This window comes from Caenorhabditis remanei, chromosome II (assembly GCF_010183535.1).
Source record: "Caenorhabditis remanei strain PX506 chromosome II, whole genome shotgun sequence".
NCBI lineage: Eukaryota > Metazoa > Nematoda > Chromadorea > Rhabditida > Rhabditidae > Caenorhabditis > Caenorhabditis remanei.
In genome coordinates, this window is record NC_071329.1 from 14,139,166 (window position 1) to 14,161,549 (window position 22,384).

At 38.2% G+C, this 22,384-nt stretch overlaps 5 protein-coding genes across 5 annotated transcripts; 2 read left to right on the top strand and 3 right to left on the bottom strand.

The window, feature by feature from the left end:
- Positions 1 to 390: 390 nt before the first annotated feature.
- GCK72_006843 (uncharacterized protein) lies at positions 391 to 2,383 on the bottom strand (the record flags this gene model as incomplete). Its single annotated transcript, XM_053725833.1, has 9 exons — positions 391 to 504; positions 554 to 700; positions 750 to 805; positions 858 to 1,089; positions 1,141 to 1,334; positions 1,384 to 1,690; positions 1,737 to 1,918; positions 1,975 to 2,220; positions 2,272 to 2,383. The coding sequence occupies 9 exons, from the start codon at positions 2,381 to 2,383 to the stop codon at positions 391 to 393; spliced, it is 1,590 nt and encodes a 529-aa protein (XP_053590027.1).
- GCK72_006844 (uncharacterized protein) lies at positions 1,367 to 5,111 on the top strand (the record flags this gene model as incomplete). Its single annotated transcript, XM_053725834.1, has 7 exons — positions 1,367 to 1,436; positions 2,928 to 3,137; positions 3,184 to 3,365; positions 3,412 to 3,712; positions 3,755 to 3,954; positions 4,471 to 4,809; positions 4,857 to 5,111. The coding sequence occupies 7 exons, from the start codon at positions 1,367 to 1,369 to the stop codon at positions 5,109 to 5,111; spliced, it is 1,557 nt and encodes a 518-aa protein (XP_053590028.1).
- A 1,288-nt stretch (positions 5,112 to 6,399) lies between these two features.
- On the bottom strand, positions 6,400 to 6,768 carry GCK72_006845 (uncharacterized protein; the record flags this gene model as incomplete). The annotated part of the gene is made up of 1 exon (XM_053725835.1): positions 6,400 to 6,768. One exon carries the CDS (start codon positions 6,766 to 6,768, stop codon positions 6,400 to 6,402), a length of 369 nt encoding a protein of 122 aa, XP_053590029.1.
- Positions 6,769 to 15,019: 8,251 nt separating this feature from the next.
- GCK72_006846 (uncharacterized protein) lies at positions 15,020 to 18,437 on the top strand (the record flags this gene model as incomplete). The annotated part of the gene is made up of 14 exons (XM_053725836.1): positions 15,020 to 15,259; positions 15,331 to 15,483; positions 15,602 to 15,793; positions 15,837 to 16,051; positions 16,096 to 16,244; positions 16,287 to 16,433; positions 16,485 to 16,708; positions 16,752 to 16,914; positions 17,330 to 17,427; positions 17,472 to 17,586; positions 17,629 to 17,804; positions 17,847 to 18,047; positions 18,094 to 18,186; positions 18,231 to 18,437. The coding sequence occupies 14 exons, from the start codon at positions 15,020 to 15,022 to the stop codon at positions 18,435 to 18,437; spliced, it is 2,373 nt and encodes a 790-aa protein (XP_053590030.1).
- Positions 18,438 to 18,791: 354 nt separating this feature from the next.
- On the bottom strand, positions 18,792 to 21,825 carry GCK72_006847 (uncharacterized protein; the record flags this gene model as incomplete). Its single annotated transcript, XM_053725837.1, has 12 exons — positions 18,792 to 18,998; positions 19,041 to 19,216; positions 19,259 to 19,373; positions 19,418 to 19,515; positions 19,931 to 20,093; positions 20,137 to 20,360; positions 20,412 to 20,558; positions 20,601 to 20,749; positions 20,794 to 21,008; positions 21,052 to 21,243; positions 21,362 to 21,514; positions 21,586 to 21,825. 12 exons carry the CDS (start codon positions 21,823 to 21,825, stop codon positions 18,792 to 18,794), a joined length of 2,079 nt encoding a protein of 692 aa, XP_053590031.1.
- Positions 21,826 to 22,384: the final 559 nt, after the last annotated feature.

Below are 22,384 nucleotides of genomic sequence, written 5' to 3' on the forward strand. Positions count from 1 at the left end.
TGCTGTCGGCCCGGTCCGGCCCGGCCCGGACACTTTTGCCCGGCCCGGGGCTCATGTGGGTTTTCTGCAAAGTTTGTTTTAATTTTGTCTGATGACAGGTCCAAATATCTATCATTTGAGCTATTAATCAACCCGATACGATTTGTTTGAAGAAAGTTATTTAATAAAAACTGTCGGCCCGGATCGGCCCGGATTGCAAGTATGAAGTTAAGGACCTTTGCTTTTGAAATGACATTTTTCAGATATATTCCGTAACAGTTCTGATCCGCGAGGATTATAATTTGAGTAATTCACATTAAGGGATTCCACACACGGTCTCCACAGAATAAAGAGGGTTATATTAAAATGTATTCATTTATTAAACGAATTCTCAAAGGAAATCTTTTTTACTTATTTCTTCTTCCCGATTGTGTCAACAATACTCTTGAAGACTCCTTTCACAGTCCATGGTTTTGCACAACCGATTCCCATTTTCTCAATGTAATAGAACTGATCCATTTGGTCCTGAAAAATGAAATGTACGTGTCTAAAATGACGGTATCCGACTACAAACCCATTTGATATCAAACGACCATTCACGCTCAATTTCTACTTTCTCTTCTTCAGTAGAATCGGCTGCTTGTGAAACAGTTTTGAAATGGAATGTGGCGGTGTCGGCAGCTGGGAGATCAATGGCTGTTTCTTCGTCGATTTGGTACTTCTGAAAATATTCGAATTGGTTCATTACAGACTGAAAAATGGATTCTTACAGTGAACTTGATGCCGTGAACATCATCTCGATCCTTCTTGAACAAATCGATTTGAGCTGAAAAAGTTCACTAACGATGGTATAGAACAGAATGCTGTTTGTTTCTTACTGATTAATCCTACAATATCATTCACGCAGTCTTCTATCACCAAGTGTCCGTGTTTTGTGAATTGTTTTATGAAATCGACAGTAGAGTACCATTGAGTATTGTTTTGGTACTTGAGTTCATCCACAAACTTTCCAGCAACAACTTCGCGAATCAGTTTCACAGATTCATCTTTGTATTCTATGGTGGGATCACACATCACGTCGATTTTCTCGAAATACCAAACTCCGTCCTTCTGAAAAAGATATATAGTGTTGCAAGAACTTGTAGCAATTTCAAAACACACCTTTTTTCCGGAGAACTTGAAATTCCAATCATGAACAGGTGCATCTTCTTTTCTTCCCATTTGAAGTTTCATGGTGACTCTTGCAATGATTGAGTCTGGTTTCAATTCCAGTACTTGCAGAGTGTAAGTGTCGTCAGCTCCTTCCTTCGGATGCCACATCAATCCAAAGTGGACATACCAGGAACGGAATTGATCTGAAAATTGATTTGTTGTATTTTTTACTTGTATGGCAGGCCAACAAACCCTCTGTGTATGCAAATGTATCCGTCATCTTCTCATGGCAGACATTGATCGAAGTAAGACTAGAATTGAGCCCTGACAGCCAATATCTAGGAAGCTTATTCGGATTCTCTTCAATATACTGATAGACTGCTGGAGTGAATAGTTTAAAGAACAATTTGACCGTTGGCTTCTCTTGCAATCCCTCAATATCATCTATCAACCAAGCCACGCCTTCAAGTTCTGTATTCGTGAAGCTGGCGAGTCCTCTATCGGCACAAGATCCACCTTGAATGAGATGAATGATAGAGTAGAAGTAACTAGTAGTCATCTGAAATTCAGTGAAATGCTGGAACATAAAGTATCTCTCGTGATACCGTAAGACTCAGTTTCAGTTCGTATTCAAACACAACTTCCAATCCAGACTTATCTGTTCGAGTGAAGTTCATAACCATATGAAGGAAGTTTCGTTCTGTTTCCATTATGTCGAAATAATACTGAACCGGCGAATTGGCATTGTATTGGGAAGAGCTGTGCAGCAGGTGTTTCATGAATTGATCTGGAATAAAAATTTTCTTCTTCATTTACATATTCTTTTAAATTCTTTCAACCTACAAGAATTCAATCTTTTCTCCTCTCCACAAATCTCAGCTGTCATTTTCGGGTCCAAAATTGATTCAATTATCGTGAGAGCATCTTTGAATTGATGATGTTGATTAGAAGAAGCTGTTGCAAATAATCTCACGATTCCGAACGCTTTCTCCTCTTTGAATTTCTCAACCTCTTCATCTGAAAACTCTTCGAATTGTTGTAATGGAGTGGAGGCAACAACTCCGTCCATTAACTGCAGAATGCCCATAGCTGAAAATTATAAAGATAACATCAAACTGCTTAAATGTTTTTTAAACTTACTTTCTTCTCCATAATATCGTTTTCCGACTTTTTTCAAAGCGTTTTGAATCTTGGAAGATTCTATAAGGACGGCATGGGCGAGGAGCAGCAAAAGAGCCACTCGGATGAACATTTTGGATTTTTCAAACTGGTTTTCAGACTGATTTTCAAGGTGATGTGGAAGTAGATGGGCGGAGCAAAATGACACAGGTCAGTGTGGCAAGACACGTTTATTAGAGAAGTAGTATTCAACTTTCTCAAGTATATTATGTCACGTCAAAACAACGAGGGGCTATTTAACTTTATACATTCAGCCGTGGCGATAGATCTTCTGAGGTTACGTATTAATGACCTCCACGTCAATACTTTTCTAACAATAAAAACGTGTCACGGCCCAATGACCTGTGTCATTTTGCTCCGCCCATCTATTTCCACCTCACCCTTAAAATCAGTCTGAAAATCAGTTAGAACACAGCCGAAATGTTCAACCATCTGGCAATTCTACTGCTCCTTGCCAACGTTGCCTTCATCGAAACGTCGAAAATCCAAAATGTTTTGAAACATTTGGGAAAGCGATACATGCCAGCGCATCAAATCAAACCTAGAGATGATTTGAAACCTTCGTATTTCGAAAAATGTAAGTTTAGATTTATAACTTTCAAAATAGACTTTTTCAGATTTCACCGACTCCGGTGCTTATCGAGCACTAACTGAAGAAGAAGTTCTCGAGGAGAAAAATAGAACTGCATATGAAATTGTTTCTTTATTCGTAATGGCAGCATCTGCAAATAACACAGGATATGAAACAGCTGTTACTAGACTGGAACAACGAATGGAAGCGGATTTTGTCGCTGAAATTTGTGGAGATTCGAAGCAAATGAATTATTGTGAGTTTAGTCTAGTCATTCCGTTTCAGAACGTCCACACTTTCAGACCAATACTGGAAATATTTGGCGCACAATGCGGCACTATACTCCCCTGGTGCACAGTTCAAGGAGAATTATGCTATTTTGAAAACGGATCGATTCGAATTGAAATTCAGTTTCAATATTTATCGAAGAGATACGATGGGTGTAGATTCCAAACTGGAATTTGATATCACCATGAAAACTACAGTAATCTAAGAAACTATTTCGAAAAGTTACACCAATTTTTTTTCAGCATCGCAACGGCAATGTGTTCGGTCTCTACCGTATTGTTCAAGGTGGGGATTGCCCGGATATTGGAAAAGTTAGCCACTCGAATAGAGACTCATTCGATTTGATAATTGATGATGTCGCAGGAATTAACGGGCATAACAGAACAAAGAAGTTTTTGGATCTGTTCACTCCACAACCATGGCAATTAGAGCATAACCATCCGAATGATCTACCGACCACTTGGTTGTATAAATTCGATCTGAAAGAGACAAAAACATTTGTTTGTCAAGAAGATGTTAAAGATATGGTCGAATACACTATTTGTTAGTTTGAAGTTCTCTGAATGTGACAAGTATATTATTCAGCTCAATTCGCTTCCTGGTATTTTCATTTTGGAACAATGTGGCATCCGGATGCAAAGATGGATTTAAAAGAGGCATTCCAATTGCAGGTGACCCAGTTTCAAGAGGATAATATTGTGGCGAGGACTACCATGAAACTTCAAATGGGAGTAACTCCAGATGCTCCAATTAGAGATTGGAATTTTAAGTTCCAAGCGAAAAACGTAAGCTTTACAGTACCGCTCAGAACTATATTAAGTTTTAGTTTTTTCAGTTGAAATTGTCCAACTTTGAGAGTGTGTCATGGTAATACTGATTGTCCCATCAAGTAGATTATTAATCAATCGTACAGATCAAAAGTAGAGCTCCATTTTTGTAATTGACAACTTTTTTGTACGAGCCCTCCCTTGAGAGTTATGGTCTTTCAAGACGACAGCTCGAAAATCGCACGTTTTGTACTGAAATAGGTCGATTTGAGGAAGATTTTTGTCGATACGTAACTTTCTAGGGAGTGCCTGTACAAAAAAGTTGTCAACTACAAAAATGGAGCTCTACCTTTGATTTGTACGATCCATAAAAAATCTACTTGATGGGGCAATAAGTATTACCATGACACACTCTCAAAGTTGGGCATTTTCAACTGAAAAAGACAAAACTTAATATACTTTTGAGCGGTACTGTATATCAAAAATTTATATGAAAATGAAAATTATACGAAAATTTATGAGATTTGACTTCAGAAAGGAGGAGGAGAGAACTGGGTTATCGATCGAGTGGAAGTGTTGTGCAGCCCGGAAGTCAAATATAAACAGGAATCTCTTGCTGCAATTCGGGATATTGTCGCAAGAAAGTTTGTGGATTACGTGGAAGAACAGAACGTCACTCAATGGTATTCCACTATTGATTTTGTGAAGGAGTTCTCGCAAAATGGGAAAGTGGAATACGATTATTGTGATGGGGGAACTATCACCAAGACTAGTGGGTTTCAGAGGTTCTTTGCTTTCATTAAACCGGAGTTTTCAGCTCAACTTCAGTTGTTCACACACGACATGGGTCAAGCTCACAGTACTCGATTCACAGTATGATTGAGTTGTTGTCTCGTTTTGTCCAAAGTGAAATCATTTAGAAATATTGGATCGATAAAGAAATAGAACCGACTGAGAAGGCTCCCGATACCCACGATTTCCATTTCAAAACAATGTCAACGGCAGCTACGGAAAATCCAGAGTTTGAGTATGAACACGAATGGACCGTCAATTTCAAATGGGATCAGATGGACCAATTCTATCATATTGACAAGCTGACAATGGGATGTGAAAAGGAATACAAGGACGGAGAAGCTACGGCAGCAAACTACATGATCTTTAACTTTGGTGGATAGACATGAGATTTTTTGATCTTGGTTTAAAATAGTCTTTTGAGAATTAATAAACTATTTAAAGTGAATAATCTGTGTCGTCTCACAAAATACATTGTTTCTTGCTCGCTCTTCGGCATTTGGAGTTGAATTTTTTTTTTAGAGTTTGTCGTTCAGTCTCGTTTTTTAAATACATTTTTTTTCATTTGTAAGGTTCCTCTCATTTATTTTTACTGTTTTTCTTCTCAAGGTTCTCCATTAAAGTGTACGAGCAGCAGGGATGTGCGGAACAAAAAATTTCCAATGTTTCGGAAATCGAAACTTTCCCGAAAAATGTTTTCGGACCTCGGTTTTTCAAGTTTTTAATAATCAAAATCCAATAAATATGCAGCAAAAAACTGAAAATTCTGCAAATTTTGGCTCAGCTGTGACGTTTTGACACCGTTCTCGTTGGTTTTGGAGCAATTCCTTTCGATCCCGCACAAATTCCTTTATCATCACGGAAATTTTTGAAATTCTGAAAATTTCCGCAGAATTACGACCAGCTTCGTAACGATGAGACATTATATTAACAACTGGCAACAAGAAAATAACAAAATGCGAGTAAATTGCGAGTACAAAAAAATGGAGAAAAAAGTTAAACAGAAAAACCTGTAGATTTAATGAAATCTAACACATAATCATGATATTCCAAGTGCTTTTTATAACTTTTTTCATTATCGAATCGACGGAAGCACTTTGTACAGAAGAAATTGAATGGATCGGTGTTGCTAGGGCGGTCCATATTAAAGTGATCGATGCAGATAGCTCTTGACATAAGTCGTATATGACACACTGGGCAATTGTAACTGAAAATATAGAAATTTGTATTATTAGCTCGGCACAGTTCTTACAATTGCGCTCCACCGAAATGCCCTTGAAAAACGACTCTTTTTCTCTGCGTCTCTCAATTTCGAACAAAATTTTCTTCGTTTTCGGTAGAGCGCGGTTGTAAGAAGCGTACCGTACTAATAGTTTGTATTATTAGCACGGCACGCTTCCTACACCACGGTGAGAGGCGCGACGAAAGTGCACAGTTCTGTCCGCTTAAGACGCAATTCTAGATAGCTTGCGCAATTCTCGATATTGGCGCGAAATTCAAATTTTGAAGGTTATGTAAATTAAATTTGAAGAATTAAAAATGCCCTCTTATCTGAAATTAGCAGAAGGTGAATGGAAAACTCTGTAAAATTTTTGCAAAATAGGTTGAATTGATATTATAAAAAAAACAATTTATATTTTTAGAGTGAAAAACAAAAAATAAAGCTGAGTTTTAGTCAGCTGCTCTCCAGGAGTCTCCGATATCGTGAATCAAGTTAAGATAAGTCATTTGTCGAATAATTAAATTAGCACGGAGAATTGGATCTCGAACAGCAATAAACCTTCTCTCCATCTTGTTGAAGATTCCATGAAGATGCTCAATGCTCTGTTCCGTGATCCTCCCCCAAGTTTTGTGCGTTCTCATGAAATCGATCAAGTGAGCAACAAGAATGTGAAGCTTGGGGAGAATTCCAGCGTTTGGATGAAGCAATCGAATTGTGTCAACAAGTTCTTGAATTGCCAATTCAATTTTATCGATTTCCTCATCAGTTTTAACCGAATTATCAGCATTACTCATTAGAAAACATAGGATATTCATCATTTTTCTGAGCAATTCCTTTTCTGCAGAATCAGGGAAAATCAAAAGAATCGATTCAATATTTTGTGGTCTCACTAGGGAATGGTCAGGACTGACTTTGGAGTTCAGCAACGAGACCTAGCAGAATCGATAGAGAATCGAATTCTAATGGGAAATCAGTTTTCAAAAACTGCTGACGACCCTCCAGAATCCAGATATCCTTGTCTGAAAATCTGGGTCAAATCCGAAGTTAATACATGTGCTTCGCGCATGTTTTTCCCAAAATTCACCCCAAATATGATGGCACCTGATGACCCATATTTTCCAACTGTCGGTGGTTGAGGGGTTAACGAGTCGGTGCGGTGGGATACGCTATGCTGGTTCGACTCTCCCCCTCGCCAATTTTTTTTTGTTTTTATTAAATTCTTTTTTTTTCAAGTTTTCAAGCAATTCTTTTTCAAATTTGAGCCAATTTTTTTTATATCTAGACCAGGACGGATGAACTAGTTTGGTAAAAGATATAAAAAATTTTATTGCATTGGCAAAAAAAAACGCGAAGCTACTTGTTTTTACACAGGTGATGCTCCAGAACGAGGCAGTGATCGAAACAAACATAACATTTACAGCGTGCACAGTGGAGACAGGAGAGCTCGGTGCATCCTCGTTTGAAGCAATTCTGAAGTCCGACTCCATCTCCATAGCAAAACGCGGCAGGGGTCTCGAAGTCATCACAACTATCGACATACCCTGTCTTCTTCCACGAGTATCGCAAGAACGGTTTGAAATACTCGGCCGACATTTGATGATACAGAAGAGATGTCATCAATATTTCGTTGTTTCTCTTTGCGATCAGGAAGTCTGGGCGGAAGTTGAGAATATAGGTGGTGAACTTTTTGAGCAGATTCTGAAAGTGATAATGTAGATGAAGTTTTGACCCAAAAAGTTACCTTGAATGGTCCATTCCAATGAGCATCCAATGGTTGAATGATCCCAGTCGTATGTGGTGGAATGTTTCTTATTGTCACGTCGAATCCTCGTGGAACACAGCTTTTGATAGCTGTGTGATCTTTAAAGCTGCTCCAGCTGTCAATGAGCATGAACATCTTCTTGGGGTTCGATGGAATGAACACACAAGTTCGTAGCCAATCTTTCATAGACTCCTTTGTCATTATGTGAGTTTTTCCAGCTCTCACAACAAGATTCGGACAATCCGGAATGGGACGAGATGCTGGGAATTCACCGGAAGGTTCCGCCATAACCATGTATGCCTTCTCTCCTAATGTTCCATCTTGAAACAACATCGGTAGCAATGTGAATGAATGTGTCAGCGAAGACTTGGCTTGCACGATTCTCTCCACATCCTTAACTCCGAGAAATGACAATGATCGAGCGCCGTGAAGCTCCTTCACAATCCCAGTTTGATCGGCGTTAAAAATCTGGGATGGGAGGAACGACGACATTTCACGACGGGATACTTCTACGAAACTGGAAAGGAAAAGTATGTGGGACTTCCAATGAAGTTGTTAACTAACTCTTCTGCAGATTTATCGATTGCATCCTTGTTCAAGAAACACTTTCGAGTAATAAACTTCGTTATGCGTCGACTCACAATGCGATGGCTTCTTTTCCATCGAGAGATCCACGATTGGCTTGCAGAAAACTCTTCAATTTTTGTTTCCTTCTGGTTCAGATCGCGAGCAATCATCATCAAATCTCTGTCATGAAGAGTCACGCCTGAAAACAAACGTTTTGATTTTGTTTTAAAGATATCTAAAGTTACCGTTTTCCAGCTTTTCCTTGACAACTTCATACATTCGGCAACTCAAAAACTTCAGAAGATTTGTTCGCGTGTCTTTGAAATCCTGCTTCTGTTTCTCGAACTGTCGCAGTTTTTTCAAATGAGTCTCATTGAGAATCCACCGAAAACGTGACGTCATCACAGAGAGTGGCCGACATCCTCGTCCAGGCTGACGATAGTAGTCCACTGCTTCCTGGATCTCATCTCGGGTAACGAACTTTTCTCCAAACTTGATGTCCGAAAGTGAAGGAAGAACATCGTCGAAGGCCTGAACGGGGTATGGTCATTGGGAATTAATCATCAATTAATTACCTTAAACTCCTCGATGTCCCAATCTCCATCCTCTTCGACAATGAGCTGATCTTGTTCTTCAACGTCAACATAACCATCAATTGATTGTTCAATTACAGAAGCGAAATGAACGGCAATTTTTGTTTCCTGTCTTGAAATCTTCGGATCATCAGGAATGGAGACGTTGAACTTCTGGAGCAGAAGGTAAATGACGTGTCCAACATCAAACGTCATCGGAATAACAGTTAACAAAGGAAAAATGAATAAAAATAGAAAAAAATGATGAATTTCATGCTATTTATACTGTTTTCTTGGCGCCCTTTTCGAAATTATACTCGAAAACATTTGATTCGCGGTGCAAATAGCTCTTCATGGTCTAGATATAAAAAAAATTGGCTCAAATTTGAAAAAGAATTGCTTGAAAACTTGAAAAAAAAAGAATTTAAAAAAAACAAAAAAAAATTGGCGAGGGGGAGAGTCGAACCAGCATAGCGTATCCCACCGCACCGACTCGTTAACCCCTCAACCACCGACAGTTGGAAAATATGGGTCATCAGGTGCCATCATATTTGGGGTGAATTTTGGGAAAAACATGCGCGAAGCACATGTATTAACTTCGGATTTGACCCAGATTTTCAGACAAGGATATCTGGATTCTGGAGGGTCGTCAGCAGTTTTTGAAAACTGATTTCCCATTAGAATTCGATTCTCTATCGATTCTGCTAGGTCTCGTTGCTGAACTCCAAAGTCAGTCCTGACCATTCCCTAGTCAGAATGATCCGCGCCTGGTTTCCAGTTAAGGACTGGTACCATACCCTTCCGTCACACTTGATGTCACTCAAGACTTGCTCGAATTGTCTCTTCAAATCTCCAACTGGGCGAGTCATTGTGTTTTGAAGAGTGTTCCGTTCTTTTTCGACATGCTTCAGTAGATCACAATCATTCTGAAGAGCAATTTCAATCAGTCTACATCTTTCCTCGTTATATTCTTGCATTGAAATGAGAGATTTTGGACCATGTTGAGTGGGAGAGCATTCGGCGCAAATGAAGTTTCCATCTTCTGCTTGATAAGAATCATCAGGCGTGTAAACTCCTCCACAACAATAATGGAAACGGAGACTACAAGATCGGCACTGAAACTCCTCTTGCTCCTTTAAATCCTTTGCAATGAGATTAATAATGCAGTTCTCGGATTGACAGACATCTGCTTTCCGTCTCCTTCCACGTACAGTATTCTCAAGTCTTTGGTAGGCAAGCTTGACGGAATTTGCTAAATATTCCGAAGACTTCAAACTGTCTACTCTCTCAATGACATCCTCTTCTTCCTTTTCCAAGTTTTTGAGGTATTCCCGTTGCTGGGACAGATACATTGGTAAGGAATCATAATTGTAGTCTTCTTGGTTACATTGTGCAGTGAGGTAATCGATCACGTAAACCTAAAATTTTGTTGACTATAGAAATGATGCATTTACTGTATATACCTGAAGTATCCCTAAAATCACATGTAATCCGGGAGGTGCTGCCAAAGATGGTTCCATAAGGAGCAGTGGATCTAAGCCATCATCTATTAGCTTTTTCAGACTTCTTGGTTCTCCTGAGAATTCAAAAGGAAACGATCCAATGGTGTCCTTATTCTTTCCATTCTTCACCCATTTCAGATTGCAAGTAAAACAAGGATCAGATGAGGCTTGACCTTTGTGGTGGCCTATAGAACTGATAAATTTGCAGTCCCCCACAATTTTCCATCTGATATTTCTTTTGGTGAGAGCTCCGTTCTCAATGTATTCGACAGATGTCATTTTATTCAGTTTATCGAAAAGAGTTGAGAACTTTTTCTTCAGACTATCGTGATCATCGTTCCCTGTATAATAACCCAATAAAATCATGGAGTGTGGATTATTGGGGTGCCGAATGTTCTCAATCATCAGTCCAATTTTTGTCTTGGTTCCTCCTTTATCTCCGGCAAATGCAACAACAATGTCATCTCGTGTTCCTTCATCAAATACCAATTGATTGTTTGCAGCCAATCGCTCTAATCTAGAAGCCAGATGACCTAATGGATCTTTATGCACAACAATTTCTTCTATAGATTCGGTTTGTCTTCCAAGGCGAGTCACATGAACGATTTTTTCAGTCGAGATATCGTAGTATTGAGTAGGAGAACATTGTTTTTTCACTGCATCAATTTGATCTTTTGGAGCAAATAAATCAACGGAAATTTTTTCCTTGCAGAATCTCTTTAATTCACTCATCACTCTATCAGAAAGTCCGAATTTCACAGAAGCATAAAATGAATCCCAAGGAGAAAGTGCAGTTGTGACAGAGAAATTCTTGCTTTTACATGTAAATCGGACGAATTCAGATGTAAAAAGGTCGACGTTTTCGGATCCAACAAGTTCCTGGATGAACTCTCTCACTCGTTCGAATCGTACTTTTTTTGTTTCCATTGTCAGCAACTGGTAAGGTTTTCTATATTTTCCTCGAGTTGGAGTTTTTAAGGATAACTCTGTTACTTTTGTCTTCAACGCATCTATTTCAGTTTTTTGGTCATTATCTCTTTCATTCTGCTTCTTATCAACTTTTCCCATCTCTGCTTCCAATAATGCCATCTTCCTTATTGTTTCTTCATGTGAATTCTTTTCATTTTCCAACAAAGATTTGGTGATTTCTGCATTTTTTACGAGATCAGCATATTTCATCAACAATTGCTCGTTATCATTTTCCAGATCTTCATATTCCATTCTGATGCGATCACATTGTTCGATTTGAAGAGCTAACTGCGTCTCTAATTCCAAGATTCTTCTTTCGAAAGTGTTGTCATCTTTCCGTTTTTGGGGTTTTTCTGCACTTTTTCGTTGAGCATGAGAGTTAATGGTTGCCTTTTGGCGTTTAGTTCGTGGGGCCATCTCTTAAAATTTCTAACTTTCTTTTCTAACTTCGAACATACACCTTATTCTGGTCAACTACTCACCGTGTTTTTCAAAAATAACAGTCAAAGATGGCTCACGCGTATTGATTACCCTTGTTCTTCTGAAAATTCAAAAATTGATCACCAAATCCAGATTCAGAAGAAGAAGGATAACCAAAACAGTGGAAAATGTGAATAAAACCACCATAAAAATATCAAATTACAATATTTCACATCAAAAACCCCCCAATATTCAAGAATTCTAGCCTGAAACCCACGTTTTAATGCGAAACGACATTTGCGGATACTGTACTTGCCAAATTCAAATTGTATTAACTCTTTTTAAACTGCATTGTTTCGCTCTGTTCTGGTCTCAAAATATTCGTTGAATTCTTGTCTCTTCAGCTTGCAACTATCGCTTTCTGTTCTCTTCCCTTTCTCGAAATATTTTTTAAAAAGTAGCTAAATTTTCATTTTTCAGTGTTAATTTTTTCCAGGCCGATAACTTTTTCTATAATTGATTAAAACTGATGTATTCATATTCCATTGACTCGTCTTCACGTCTAGAATATTTATTGCATACTTTAAATTCGCATTAAGAAAAAAAAACCATGAAAAAAAGCAAAAATCTTCATTTTCAGTACTAAATTCAGTTTTCGTTTTTTTCTCTGCGCCCTCTCTGGTGAGAGAGTTTTGCAATCGCGCTCCCTCGCGATTCGAGGCGTCTCTCGCCGTGTACACCCCCGCTCTACCGAACCGAAGAAAATTGTGTTCGAAATTGAGAGCCGCAGAGAAAAATAGTCGTTTTTCAAGGGCATTTCGGTGGAGCGCAGTTGTAACAACTGTGCCGAGATAATAGAACGCTGTCGCTTATGAAAACTAAAACTCACTCTTCGAAAAATATAAATTTTGCAATTTCCATAAGATCGGACCAAGTTATGACCGCCGGATTATGAATTATTGAACTCTCAATATAGTTATTTTCCATTTCAATACTTCTCTTGAAAGAAGGGGAGCAGTTCTCTGAAGTTTCAGCTCGCTCTATCGATTTTTCAAGTTCTCGGTTTCTAAAAATCATTAATCATTTCAGAATGAATCACTTTCAACTTACAAATCAGTGAAATCTGTAAATTCCTCTTCTTTTTGTTCGTTTTCTTGGAAAATCGTGGGACAATCCTCTGCCCAATATCTTCTCTGCTCTACTTTATATTTTTTCGTTGATTTTTTGGAGGAAAACGGTTTATAGGCAGCTTCCAATTCTTCTTTGGATGTTACATGCACACGAAGATGCTTTTTGAGATTCCCTTTCAGCCGGCACGCCTTCCCACAATACGAACATTGATATGGTGTCACGTCAGTGTGTATCGATTGATGTTCGAACAAATTCGACTTAAATCGAAAATGTTTCAAACAAATGTTACATTTGAATGGTCGATCTCTTGTGTGAACTACTGCGTGTTGCTTTAGACCTGAAAATTGTTTTAAAGTTTTGAAAAACTGAACATGAATGCGAATAATGACAAATGGGTCAAGTTTCGAAGTAATGCGAAATACATTTTTTACCTTTGAATTCTTTGAATGTTTTATGACAGACATTGCATTTATGGATCATTCTTGGGTCAATATATCGAACAACTGGGCAGTTTGAAGACGAGGGAATATTATCACTGGAAAAAAGTGATTTTCAGGCTTCTTTTTAGTACAGGAACTCACTTTTTCTGGTAACTTTCCTCAGCAAATAGTTCAATTGAAGGCTGAATTTCGTAGAAAATTGGACTGAAAAGAAAAAGAAAAGCATAGAAAAGTTAGTAGAAAAACCGAAAAACACTCTAACGTAAATATCCGACACTATTTGGCAAGTTGCAAACGCGCCCCTCTGAACCTCTCGTGTACTCCACGAGGATTAAACATTTTCACATCGTTTTTCTGCGCGTTGCCGATTATTTTTCTTTATTTTTGAAAAAAAAACGTTTATTTGTAGAAATCCGTGAAAAATAAAACAAAAATGATAGGAGAATTTGATTTTTAAAATAATTTTTAAACTTGCGTGAGTAAAATGTAATTTTACTGCTAGAAAACTGGTTTAAAAAAATAAATTATTCCGAGTTTTCGTCGGAATCCATAACTTTTAAATAGTTATCAGGGTAAAGTTCGAAGTAGGAATCGTCAGAGCATGCGCATTTTTTGTTGTTGAGTGTGCATGAAAAGTGAGCGGGCTGTTTACATTTGTTGCATCTTTTCCATTCCGTGGTAGTACTCTCAAATTCCATTTCATCTGCATCGTGAGGGATTTCAGGATCTCGCTGAAATAAAAGATAAGCGCTTGCTATTCTGTTTTTTCCTGTACCTCTCCACAAATTATGCATCTTTCCAAGAATCGTTTAGGAATGAGAGAGGTTTTTGATGACTCTAACGTAAATATCCGACACTATTTGGCAAGTTGCAAACGCGCCCCTCTGAACCTCTCGTGTACTCCACGCGGGAAAGACCGAAACGCGGCAATTTAAAAAGAGAACTGCGAAACTAAATGAAAAAATGCGATTGAAAGTGCCAAAAGCAAATATATTTGAAAATTTTAATATACTTTTTATACATTTTAATAATTATGCATTTTTCAGAATAAGAGAAAGAGGAATATCAGTGGAAGCTGTGGACTGAATCGAGCAAACGGAAAAAATAGTTTATTTTTATTTAATAAAGTTTATAAATTTAATAATAAAGAAAAAATAAAAACGTTTTAAGTATATTTGTTATATCTACTTAATTCCATGGTGTTGGCTCTTAGCGGCAGAGAATGGAAGTTTGTGAAAAGAGCAATCCACCGCGAACTGAAGACAGAGTGTCAAGCGATTTCTGGAAAAAAAATAGACTGAACCACGGGAGAAAAGAAATGTACGGAAAAATGCAGAGTGAAACTTATCTGAAAAAAAGAAGGTGAAGCTATCCAGAACAAGAAGCACGGACCCACGAGAAGAAGCACGAAATCTGAAAAAAAATTGTTCAGTAAAGTCCATCGGCCTAAATTTTAGAGGGAGGTTCCCATGGCAGGCCTGGGAACGTGCGAGATAGTGATTAGAATGAGGAGAACTAGAGAAAATCCAAAAAAAGTATGGGAAAGTGATCGGGTTCCCATGGGATGTAGAAAAAAAGGGTATAAAAGCATCGAATTCAGTCAGTACTAGTTTTTCGAGCTCATTATGAGTGTTTCGACAGTGACATTTCCGTGTTTCTACGAAAGCTGTAACTACAGTGGGATCCCGACAGCGGTTCGAAAGCATATGAAGAGTTTTCACAAAAGCGGCCAAAAAGAAATAGATGAATTCAATGGATCAGTTCAAGCAACTAAAGCGATGAAAAAAGGATCAGACGTCTACAAGTGTGAGCAGTGTCACAAGGTTCTGACATCTCTTGGGTCGATTCAGAACCATATCCGTCGAGAGCATACGATGACAAGAACTGACGAAGCGCTCGATCCAGCGTTGATCTCGATTCTTGAATCTCAGGAACCTGAAAAGAAGGTAGAATCAGTAGTTCCCACAGAGTTTTTGGAATAGCACATTTAGAGGCAATCTATTTTTGAGATTTTCAGAAATATAGAGTGTGCACCACTGAGATTCAGCCGATTGCGATAATTGAGGATTTACCGGAAACAAAACCAATCTCTAATCAAAAAATTCTGTGTCCTCATATCGATTGTTTATCTGAGATGGATGCTGTCTTTGTATCGTCTAGATTAAACCTGGTGAAACATTTTCACGATGAACACAGAACTCCTCATGAAGTGGAAGACAAAGAGTTCAACAGTGTGTCAGAATTTGAGGTATAATCTTATTAGGGAGGCCCATCAAAGTTATTTTTAGGAATGGCTATCAAAGAAACAAGAAGAAACGGGAACTACACTGGTGACTCAGACCGCTCGTGACGAAGGTTCCAGAAATACGAGTTACATGATTTGTAAGCATGAAGGAACATACGTCCGTAGTGGAACAAAAAAGTATGGTCATGATACAAAAAAGCAGACTGGTGATGCTCTGTGCACTGCGTATTTGAGAGTAAGATATAGCGAAGCAATCTGGAACAAATCTTGAATTTTAGGTTGTAAAAATAGGAGAAAAAGTTTCTTGCCAGGGATGTTTCTATCATTTCGGACATGATATCAGTGTTGCAAACCTTTCCCTTACATCAAATCAAAAAGAGAAAGTTGTGAATTATGTGAAACAAGGTCTTCACAACAAAGCAATTGTGAAATTAGTGAAGAAAGAAACGGATGAGCACTCCAGATTACATTTTCTAAGTTCAGATGACATTCGGTGAGAGAAGCATGGGCTGAAATTACATTCCAATAATTTTTTAGAAATCTTAAAAATCAGTTTGATTTGAATGAAGAGCAACTAGACAAAGATGATCTCAGAAGTGTTGAAAAAAGAGTTGCAATGAAGAATCTGGATGATGGCATTCGATATTATTCTGCGCCTGATCACGAAGGGAACAATTTCGTGCTTGGTAAAATCAATTTATTGGAGATAATTTAGATCGAAATTTCAGTGATTATCACTCCAAAACATCTAGAGAGTATTACAAAATTTTCACACAAGGTGGTTGTGCTCGATGACACTTTCAATGTCACTATGTATAACTTAAAGTTGACTACACTCACAGTTATTGATAATTCTGATCGAAGTGAGCCTGCAGGTATCGATAAAACAACATTCAGACTTCATATTTCTTAATTAATTTTACCAGGATTCCTATTATCTAGTTCCACAACTTCAAAAGAGGTATCGATTCTGTTCAATTGCCTGAAAGATTTATTTCCTGAATTCCGACCGTCGTTTTTTATGACGGATGAGGCTTCGTGCTTTTGGAATGGATATAGTGCAGTTTTTGATAATTCTGGTACTAGAAAAGTGATCTGCCGTTGGCACGTATATCGTTCATGGAAAAAGAAAGCGACGCAGCTATTGAAGGTGACTATGAGAAATCTAATTTTGTCCTTACGATATAATTCAGGGGGATCTACTCAGTGAAACTATGCAGTCGTTAAATGAGGTTTTAAGAGAGCCACGACAAGAAAAGGTTATGCATAGATTGCTCTCGATGCTAACTCGTTTAGATCTAGCGAAGGAGAAAGGAGCTGATGAGTTTTCTGCATATTTCAGAACATATTACTATGGTGAGGAAAAGAAATGGGACGCATACAATTGAGGTTTCAGAAAGAATCGATGAGTGGGCGGCGTCAACTAGAGCAAATATTTCATGTCACAGTAGTATGTATGCGGAGGCGTGGCACAGTGTCCTCAAAGTAATAAAAAATTGAAAGAAAAGATCGGGCAGTTCAGAAGTTTCAGAAAGAAATCATTGTCACAAAAAGAAGCATCCGCTGTGATCTTCTTATTTCACACCTACTGGCCGCTTCTGAATGGGTTATTAAACTGAAAAACCAGCAGGTTAGATTATACCTTACGGCGGATCACTTATAAAAAATTTAAAAATTTAGAAACAACGGAAACTGTACTCGGCGTGTCCACGAAAAGGCCAAAACAGGAGCACTTGCCGACTTTTCAGAGATACACAAGGCAATTATCTAGTAGATCAAAGAAGTGAAGATACTTATATAGTCACTAAAATTTCTGATATGAAGGAGTACACAGTTCGAGACTATAAGGAATGCATTTGTGATATCAAAGTCAGTTTTTTATACTTTTTTTGATCGATTACAATTTTTTAAAGGAAAACACTCACTGCGACTACTGTGGTGCGTGTGGATATCGATTCGACTGTGATTGCCTGTTCTCACGTGCCGGTGTTGCCTGCAAGCACATCCATGGAGTTCTGAAGTTTGCAGGTTTAGTAAAATAGGAATTAAAAGATTATATGATTACTTTAGCCAGCCAACAAGCCAATTGTGAGCTTCTTGACGACCATGCCAATTTGTCTCCACGTCCTTCTACGTCCTCTCGTTATCCTTCTGCAAATTTGAATAGTTTTGTTCTTGATTTAACCAGAAAAGAGAAAGATGAGCACGACGATAGAATTACGAAGAGAATGGATCGATTGAGCACAGTGAGAACAGCTTTTTAGCTAATTATTCAAATAAATATTCAGATGTGGAGCGCTGTCTACGCGGATCTTCGAAAGCAAACGAAAGATGGGGGGGAATGTTTCGAAAAATTGTTGGAAAAAACTGAAAATGCACTACTCTCAATTATGCCGGAAACAAGTGAAACAGGATTAGTTGTTCGTTCAGATGCCGGAAGTTCATATAAGACCGCACGCGAGATTATGCACGTTTCTTCTGCATTGAAGGTATGAAGCAAAAAATAGTTCATCATATATCATTATACTGCAACAGAAACGAACTCTCGCACCAAGAAAAGTTCTCACGGCATCAAAAACCTCTCTCATTCCTAAACGATTCTTGGAAAGATGCATAATTTGTGGAGAGGTACAGGAAAAAACAGAATAGCAAGCGCTTATCTTTTATTTCAGCGAGATCCTGAAATCCCTCACGATGCAGATGAAATGGAATTTGAGAGTACTACCACGGAATGGAAAAGATGCAACAAATGTAAACAGCCCGCTCACTTTTCATGCACACTCAACAACAAAAAATGCGCATGCTCTGACGATTCCTACTTCGAACTTTACCCTGATAACTATTTAAAAGTTATGGATTCCGACGAAAACTCGGAATAATTTATTTTTTTAAACCAGTTTTCTAGCAGTAAAATTACATTTTACTCACGCAAGTTTAAAAATTATTTTAAAAATCAAATTCTCCTATCATTTTTGTTTTATTTTTCACGGATTTCTACAAATAAACGTTTTTTTTTTCAAAAATAAAGAAAAATAATCGGCAACGCGCAGAAAAACGATGTGAAAATGTTTAATCCTCGTGGAGTACACGAGAGGTTCAGAGGGGCGCGTTTGCAACTTGCCAAATAGTGTCGGATATTTACGTTAGAGTTTTTTGATGCCGTGAGAACTTTTCTTGGTGCGAGAGTTCGTTTCTGTTGCAGTATAATGATATATGATGAACTATTTTTTGCTTCATACCTTCAATGCAGAAGAAACGTGCATAATCTCGCGTGCGGTCTTATATGAACTTCCGGCATCTGAACGAACAACTAATCCTGTTTCACTTGTTTCCGGCATAATTGAGAGTAGTGCATTTTCAGTTTTTTCCAACAATTTTTCGAAACATTCCCCCCCATCTTTCGTTTGCTTTCGAAGATCCGCGTAGACAGCGCTCCACATCTGAATATTTATTTGAATAATTAGCTAAAAAGCTGTTCTCACTGTGCTCAATCGATCCATTCTCTTCGTAATTCTATCGTCGTGCTCATCTTTCTCTTTTCTGGTTAAATCAAGAACAAAACTATTCAAATTTGCAGAAGGATAACGAGAGGACGTAGAAGGACGTGGAGACAAATTGGCATGGTCGTCAAGAAGCTCACAATTGGCTTGTTGGCTGGCTAAAGTAATCATATAATCTTTTAATTCCTATTTTACTAAACCTGCAAACTTCAGAACTCCATGGATGTGCTTGCAGGCAACACCGGCACGTGAGAACAGGCAATCACAGTCGAATCGATATCCACACGCACCACAGTAGTCGCAGTGAGTGTTTTCCTTTAAAAAATTGTAATCGATCAAAAAAAGTATAAAAAACTGACTTTGATATCACAAATGCATTCCTTATAGTCTCGAACTGTGTACTCCTTCATATCAGAAATTTTAGTGACTATATAAGTATCTTCACTTCTTTGATCTACTAGATAATTGCCTTGTGTATCTCTGAAAAGTCGGCAAGTGCTCCTGTTTTGGCCTTTTCGTGGACACGCCGAGTACAGTTTCCGTTGTTTCTAAATTTTTAAATTTTTTATAAGTGATCCGCCGTAAGGTATAATCTAACCTGCTGGTTTTTCAGTTTAATAACCCATTCAGAAGCGGCCAGTAGGTGTGAAATAAGAAGATCACAGCGGATGCTTCTTTTTGTGACAATGATTTCTTTCTGAAACTTCTGAACTGCCCGATCTTTTCTTTCAATTTTTTATTACTTTGAGGACACTGTGCCACGCCTCCGCATACATACTACTGTGACATGAAATATTTGCTCTAGTTGACGCCGCCCACTCATCGATTCTTTCTGAAACCTCAATTGTATGCGTCCCATTTCTTTTCCTCACCATAGTAATATGTTCTGAAATATGCAGAAAACTCATCAGCTCCTTTCTCCTTCGCTAGATCTAAACGAGTTAGCATCGAGAGCAATCTATGCATAACCTTTTCTTGTCGTGGCTCTCTTAAAACCTCATTTAACGACTGCATAGTTTCACTGAGTAGATCCCCCTGAATTATATCGTAAGGACAAAATTAGATTTCTCATAGTCACCTTCAATAGCTGCGTCGCTTTCTTTTTCCATGAACGATATACGTGCCAACGGCAGATCACTTTTCTAGTACCAGAATTATCAAAAACTGCACTATATCCATTCCAAAAGCACGAAGCCTCATCCGTCATAAAAAACGACGGTCGGAATTCAGGAAATAAATCTTTCAGGCAATTGAACAGAATCGATACCTCTTTTGAAGTTGTGGAACTAGATAATAGGAATCCTGGTAAAATTAATTAAGAAATATGAAGTCTGAATGTTGTTTTATCGATACCTGCAGGCTCACTTCGATCAGAATTATCAATAACTGTGAGTGTAGTCAACTTTAAGTTATACATAGTGACATTGAAAGTGTCATCGAGCACAACCACCTTGTGTGAAAATTTTGTAATACTCTCTAGATGTTTTGGAGTGATAATCACTGAAATTTCGATCTAAATTATCTCCAATAAATTGATTTTACCAAGCACGAAATTGTTCCCTTCGTGATCAGGCGCAGAATAATATCGAATGCCATCATCCAGATTCTTCATTGCAACTCTTTTTTCAACACTTCTGAGATCATCTTTGTCTAGTTGCTCTTCATTCAAATCAAACTGATTTTTAAGATTTCTAAAAAATTATTGGAATGTAATTTCAGCCCATGCTTCTCTCACCGAATGTCATCTGAACTTAGAAAATGTAATCTGGAGTGCTCATCCGTTTCTTTCTTCACTAATTTCACAATTGCTTTGTTGTGAAGACCTTGTTTCACATAATTCACAACTTTCTCTTTTTGATTTGATGTAAGGGAAAGGTTTGCAACACTGATATCATGTCCGAAATGATAGAAACATCCCTGGCAAGAAACTTTTTCTCCTATTTTTACAACCTAAAATTCAAGATTTGTTCCAGATTGCTTCGCTATATCTTACTCTCAAATACGCAGTGCACAGAGCATCACCAGTCTGCTTTTTTGTATCATGACCATACTTTTTTGTTCCACTACGGACGTATGTTCCTTCATGCTTACAAATCATGTAACTCGTATTTCTGGAACCTTCGTCACGAGCGGTCTGAGTCACCAGTGTAGTTCCCGTTTCTTCTTGTTTCTTTGATAGCCATTCCTAAAAATAACTTTGATGGGCCTCCCTAATAAGATTATACCTCAAATTCTGACACACTGTTGAACTCTTTGTCTTCCACTTCATGAGGAGTTCTGTGTTCATCGTGAAAATGTTTCACCAGGTTTAATCTAGACGATACAAAGACAGCATCCATCTCAGATAAACAATCGATATGAGGACACAGAATTTTTTGATTAGAGATTGGTTTTGTTTCCGGTAAATCCTCAATTATCGCAATCGGCTGAATCTCAGTGGTGCACACTCTATATTTCTGAAAATCTCAAAAATAGATTGCCTCTAAATGTGCTATTCCAAAAACTCTGTGGGAACTACTGATTCTACCTTCTTTTCAGGTTCCTGAGATTCAAGAATCGAGATCAACGCTGGATCGAGCGCTTCGTCAGTTCTTGTCATCGTATGCTCTCGACGGATATGGTTCTGAATCGACCCAAGAGATGTCAGAACCTTGTGACACTGCTCACACTTGTAGACGTCTGATCCTTTTTTCATCGCTTTAGTTGCTTGAACTGATCCATTGAATTCATCTATTTCTTTTTGGCCGCTTTTGTGAAAACTCTTCATATGCTTTCGAACCGCTGTCGGGATCCCACTGTAGTTACAGCTTTCGTAGAAACACGGAAATGTCACTGTCGAAACACTCATAATGAGCTCGAAAAACTAGTACTGACTGAATTCGATGCTTTTATACCCTTTTTTTCTACATCCCATGGGAACCCGATCACTTTCCCATACTTTTTTTGGATTTTCTCTAGTTCTCCTCATTCTAATCACTATCTCGCACGTTCCCAGGCCTGCCATGGGAACCTCCCTCTAAAATTTAGGCCGATGGACTTTACTGAACAATTTTTTTTCAGATTTCGTGCTTCTTCTCGTGGGTCCGTGCTTCTTGTTCTGGATAGCTTCACCTTCTTTTTTTCAGATAAGTTTCACTCTGCATTTTTCCGTACATTTCTTTTCTCCCGTGGTTCAGTCTATTTTTTTTCCAGAAATCGCTTGACACTCTGTCTTCAGTTCGCGGTGGATTGCTCTTTTCACAAACTTCCATTCTCTGCCGCTAAGAGCCAACACCATGGAATTAAGTAGATATAACAAATATACTTAAAACGTTTTTATTTTTTCT